Below are 5,851 nucleotides of genomic sequence, written 5' to 3'. Positions count from 1 at the left end.
GGTCTGCTCATTGTAAACCACCTTTAAATCCACAGCAGAAAGTAGTAATGAAAACAACTAATGAGAGCAAATACTTCTGCTTTCTCCTTGCTGTGAAGCAAATAATACTTTAGTAGTTGATTTTGTCTGTATTTCCCCATTTGTGCCTCAGAATACATCAGATTGCAGTGTTACATCACATTTCTAATGCCTGGAACCATGTCCTGAGATCCCCCTCTGACCACACCACAACTTCCTCCTTTCTTTTCGCCTCCTGGCTAGAGGACTGTATGTAATTATGCTGAGGACATAATTCAATTAATTATTGACAGAACATGTAATCACCACTCAAATCTCTCTTTGATAAATCTCTTTGCTGGTCTCTGACTCCTGTTTGTCAGGCACCAGGGAGGTGGAAAGGCAGCAAAAATGCTTTTTAAAGATAGGACGTTTCTCAATACTCCCTATCAGCCGGAGAGCCCTGGGCTCTTTAGATGTAAAAGCATATTGTTCTCTGTGCTAAACAAGTGGCCACGAGAAAGCTCAGTGGGATGGAGGCTTATGATTCATTTTAGGTGGCAGATATAATAGGAGCAGATAACTTTGATTTGTGCAAAGGAAAAGTGTGATCTCTTTCAGGGATTCCGGGCATTCACAGCAATTTTTTTTCCCCTCTGCTGCTGATTAAAGAGAAAGTGATAAATAAGAGCTCTGTGCTCGGTTTAAAAGAGGAATGTAGCTTTAGAGGGCTGAATTATTTAGGGGAAAAAAAAAATAAAAATCCTGACCTCAGATAGCCTTTGACCAAAATCTGCTAGTAGTACAAAGTAAAGACGAGGCTGTTTCCATCACTGTCAGATCCCGAGTAAGGGCAGTGATAATTTTTGTTCGTATGACCAGGAAATGTCCTGAGGGCTGGGCCCGGGTGGAGACATGCTCGGGGTTTGCCCGTAACTTCGGATTACAACTAGAGCATGCCAAAAGAGAGTTAGGAAAATGAGATAACCAAGTGGGAAGGCAAAGAAGGGCTTTATTGTAAAGTGAGGACAAGTGGGGAAGGAAAAAAAGGAAAAAGCGCATGTTGTCCCGCGTGGGGCCTCCGGGAGGGGGCCGGGGCTGATTCTCCCATGCAGCAGGCCAGATAAGTGGAGGGTACTGGAAGCGGCTCAGGGATTGACACCTTCGCCGCGCAGAGAGGAGTGGGAGATGCCCTGCGGCCGCCTGCGGTGCGCAGTCGCCGCGGGGGTGTCCCGCTTCGAGGCTTCGTCAATGGCTCTCTGCTCAGCGCCCAGCTCCCAGTCGGGGGGAAGTAAGCCCACCGCGGGCTCTCCCTCCGCCAGCACCGGAGGGTCCCGAGCCAGGCGGAACCTGTGCAATCCCAAGCCCGGTGCCGCGGGAGGCGGCAGGGCGTCAGCTCGAGGGGGCAGTGGAAAGGTGAAGAGCTGAAGGATTTGGGGCCAGCAGAGCGGGTTGCACGGCTAGGCGGTCCGGAGCGAGCACCTGAGCCGGGTCTGCTGACACTTCAGCCAAAGTGGTCCGATTTCCAGAGGCTCTGCGCTCCCGTCCTCCCGCCGCTCCCAGAGCAGGGGCTGCAGGGTGAAGAGAACCTAGGAGCGGGGACAGGGCCGCTAGTTTAGCTGGGGGAGACCACCCGGTGCTGCTTGTCTTGCGGGATAGAGGCGGGAGAGGTTACACGGGCTGATCTAAACCGTGAATGTTGAGGGACAGAGGACCATTGTCATGGGTAAGACAGGGGCTATAACACCTTCACAAACAGCTTTCCGCGGGTTTAGCTTAGTCTTGTGGGCTCGGCTTGACCCCCACTTGCTCCCCTTTCCAAAACTTACGCCGCAGCTGAACAGCCCTGGCGCCTCGTCCCGCTGCTGCCAAGGACAAGGAGGCGTTCGGAGGCACAACGGGAGGTGCTTAAAGACCTGCTGTTTCTGGGCGGCTTTGCGCAGGCTCTGCGGGGGCGACAGGATGCTCCCCGCGATCCGCTTCACCTGCCGGGCTCCGGGGGATCGGGCTCCGGCACCCCGCACCCTTTGAAAAGCGACTGCCGGAGTTCAGCCCCCCACGGCTGAACTGGGCGCTGCCCTCCTGCCCGAGCCGCGCAGCCGCCGCCACCACTTGCCGGGGCCGCCCCGCCTTGCCGCAGGTGCTGGTCGCGCTGCCCCGACCGGGCTCCGGCTCCGGCTGTCCCCTTCCCGACGGAGCGGCTCTCCCAGCCGGGACGGCTTCCCCCCGCCTGTTATTTTCGCCTGAATTCCCTTGCCTGCACGGCATCGATCAGCCCTGCACCTTCGCCCTCCCAGGGGCGGCTCAGAGGGGCCAGAGCAGGAGCGCACGGTCCTGCGGGCTGGTGTTTAGGAGCACAGAGATGCTCCCTCCCCTGGGGGCCCGGGGTTTGGATTTCCCCCTGGGGACGCCTGGTACACCCCGTTCTCCTCTATTGCCGCCCCTGAGCCCCCAGCAGCGCATCCTCTCCCGCGGGCCGGTTCGTCTTCCACACCCCGGCTGTGGGAGGGTGTTGTGAGGCAGGCAAAAGGGAAAGTGAACATAGCGATCTGGAGATAGAGAGAGGCAGTCAAGGTTAGACGTGTACTCAACCTTTATTATTTAAAAAAATTCATAAAAAAAAAAAGGTGAACGAACGTCTTACAAAACCCCCCCACATAAATAGGACATTCCGTTCAGCTCTGGCTATTGGCAGTTCTAGTACTTGACAACATCAGACGCGATTTCTTGGCATTAGAGGGACCCATTTCAAAATCGGTCATCACAAAGAAATACTAGAAATCCCAGTTAGCACTTGCTAGGCAGCACGGAGCACTTGTACACAACTTTCAGACACACACCCGCGCACACACGCAGCTGGGAGCAAATCCCGTAGGAAGAGAGCCTCCTTAAGAAATAGTAAACGCTTCTTAAAAAAAAAAAAAAAAAAAAAAGGAGAGAAAGAGAGAGTTATTTACAAAACGCACATGGACATACAGTATTGACAGAGCGTGGCTGGCAAATCAACGTGATTTGAATAGAGAAAGGCTATGGCACATCTTGCTCGAAAGCTCGCACAGCAGCCTCCTTCGAGTGTCCCCGGGGAAGACAGCTCCTGCCACCGCGCCCCAGCGCTTTCCCTCTCCTCACGTCTCCCCCCACCCTCGCCCCCCCCCCCCACCTTTCCACCTCTGCACTTCTCCCCAGATCTTTTTTACACTTGGATGACCACCGTGCTGGGGCTCTGGAGGCGGGTTTTGTACTGGTCTAGCCAGCTCCTCAGCTCCGAGATCTTGTAGCCCTCTGGTCCTCTGCCTCCCTGGTACATCACCTTCTCCTCCTGGATGATGTAGAGCCTCTCGAAGTAGGCACCGTAGGCGGCGCTGGAAGCATTGTCCATAGTGTCTACGGCCAAGGGGCAATCGGGTGCCCCTTCTCGCATCAGCTGAGCTGCCCGCAGCCGGTCCTGGAGGCACTGGTGCTTGGGGATGTTGTAGGCTGCGTCCGAGCTGACCCAGCCGTCGGACGGGTGTGCTTCTTCGATGTACACCAGTAGGAAGTCAGCAATGTCCACGAAGTGCGAGGCCAGGCGCTGGAAGGACCTCAGGCGGGCCATGAACGGGGGTCAGGTGCAGCTGCCGAAATTGAGGATGAGGGGTCTCTTGCCACGGGCGAAGTCCAGGATGCGGAGTCTCTTCTGCCCGTCCAGCTGGATCACCTCGGGGTTGGGGGCCAGGGAGCCCACGTGCGCCGACTTGAAGAAGTCCAGTTTCTGCCCGTGCCACACGGCTTTCAGCGACTCCAGCGTGAACATGCGGTTGGAGTCGGACACGCAGACCGGGGGGTCGTCAGGGGGCGGACCCTCGCTGGCGCCGGCCACCTCCTCCGCCGTGGGCATCGTCAGCATCTTCTTCCTAATGCACAGAAAATCCAGGAGCCAGAGCATCACGGCAGTGAGCAGGAAGCGGGGGAAGAGAAGGATGCAGGCGGCCGCCTGGGTGAGCAGCTGCAAGGTGTGAACGCCAAGGGAGTGGAGCATCGCAGCGGCTTATGCTGCAGGGCGCTGGCTGCTGGGGGGTCTCCACACACCCTGCTTGCTGGGGTCTGTGCAGCACAGCTGAGATCCCGCTTCTCTTTAAGCCCATTTTATAGTCAGGGATTTAAATGAAAAGTGACTCCACCTCCGGCCAGAACCCGCCCCTCTGGAACTTGAGCCTGGGGATTACCTACCCCTCCACTCTAATGACCTAAAAATACACAGACAAAAGGGGAGAGAGCCCCGGCGGGAGCTGCGAGGGACGTGCAACAAAGCAGGGAGCAGCCACTATCGGGCACAGGCACAGACTCCGAGATAGAGCACCGCCGGGGTTCCCGGTCGCAGATAGCGGCAGCCGCTTGCGAACAGCCCCGCCAAGGGCAGTGCAACAGGAGCAGCCCGCGCCCCTGGCTCTCTCCGCACTGGTTGCGCGAGCGCGGGGCTGGTGCCGCGCCGGAGCGGCAGCAGGGTCCGGGGCCGTCCCGGCAGCAGCCTGCAGGTGACAGGGACAGGCCGTTCGCGCCGCGTCCCTCCCCGTGTTTCCCTCCCCGCCCCGCCAACCCCGTGGCCCCTGGGCACGGCCTCCGCCCCGCCACACGCCCCGCCGCCGCAGCGGGGGCACCCAGGGCTCGAACCAGCGGACACGCTGCCATCGCATCCTCCCCCAGCGGCGGCAGGACGGGAGGCGGCCGCTGCCCCTGCGCGTGGACAATGCCGTCGCTTCGCGGCGCGCGGGCCTGTCCCGGGCCGGGGGGTGTCAGGTGGGCGCGGGCCGGCGGGCGCTGCCCCGAGGCGGAGGCGGGGCACGGAGCGCGCTCTGGCCGCTAGGGGTAGCTGTTGCCCGAGAAGCCGCGGCGGTGGCGCTGGGCAGCCGCGGGCCCCTGCCGCCGCCAGGTCGGGAGGTGTGCGAGGCTGCGCCGCCTCGGGCGGCCCCCGAGCCGGAGGAAGCTTGCCGCCCTCTTCCAGCGGCGGGTTTCCTCTTGGGATGGGGGTCCACCGTCCTCCCCCTCGGGCCCTGGGGAATGACGGTCACGTCAGAGAGCCGTGGGGCCAGAGGAGGCTGTGGGGGTGCGCCGGGGTGTGAAGGCGGGGCGCGGTCGCGCTGCAGCTGCGCCTTCGAGCGCGCTCGACGCCGGCCTGGTCAGGACAGTCCCTGCTTCCCCGGGGAAGATCATGCTCGCGGTTGCGGGGCTTGCCTCGCCCAGCCCGGGGCTGCTTCTGGGCGCTCCGCCGTAACTGCGGAGCTTGGGCCCTCCCGATGTTTCCGGGAGCAGGGGATGGACGCGACGGGTGGGCGCAGGCACGGTGAAGGCGACAGGCTAGTGCTGTTCCGCCATGTCCCCATGTGAGCTGTAAGTCAGGGCAGACGCTCCTTTACCGTGAGCCGGGAGGAGTCAGCAATATGTTTTTTTTCTGTTGTCATGTGAAGCATAAGCACAAAGTTCTTGTGTGAGTAGATCTAACGAGGTCCTTGGACAGATGGCTGAAGTGTGACCTTGTGGGTGTGGCCAGGTAGGCATATGTAACCATCCACGCAACAGGGCTTGTGTTAAGTTGGGTGGGTGGGTGTATTGGTAGCAAAGTGCTTGCAGGACTCAGAACTGAACGCAGACTGTCTGCCTTCAGTCTTCACCCAGCCAGGAGGAATTTATGGTCTGTAAGTTCCTTCTTGCTGGACTATATGGAGACCTGTCCCAGTGGTATAGAGCTTAAACCTACTTTGGTGTATACACACAGCCCTAGACAAAATACGCTAGCTCTGCTTGCAACTTTGCCCCCCACTGATGCAGGGTTCCAAGCTCGCACCCTCCCCATAATTTCCCATCATTTTCTTCAGCA

The 5,851-nt window shown here is 59.1% G+C and overlaps 1 protein-coding gene across 1 annotated transcript; it reads right to left on the bottom strand.

The window, feature by feature from the left end:
* Nucleotides 1-2,328: 2,328 nt before the first annotated feature.
* DIO3 (iodothyronine deiodinase 3) lies at nt 2,329-4,015 on the bottom strand (the record flags this gene model as incomplete). The annotated part of the gene is made up of 1 exon (XM_080619595.1): nt 2,329-4,015. The coding sequence occupies one exon, from the start codon at nt 4,013-4,015 to the stop codon at nt 3,191-3,193; it is 825 nt and encodes a 274-aa protein (XP_080475721.1). The 3' UTR covers nt 2,329-3,190.
* Nucleotides 4,016-5,851: the final 1,836 nt, after the last annotated feature.

The sequence above is a fragment of the Psittacula echo genome (assembly GCF_963264785.1).
Source record: "Psittacula echo genome assembly, chromosome: 5".
Taxonomy (NCBI): Eukaryota; Metazoa; Chordata; class Aves; order Psittaciformes; family Psittacidae; genus Psittacula; species Psittacula echo.
The sequence above is the reverse complement of the archived record's forward strand: the minus strand, read 5'-3'. Positions and strand labels throughout refer to the sequence as shown.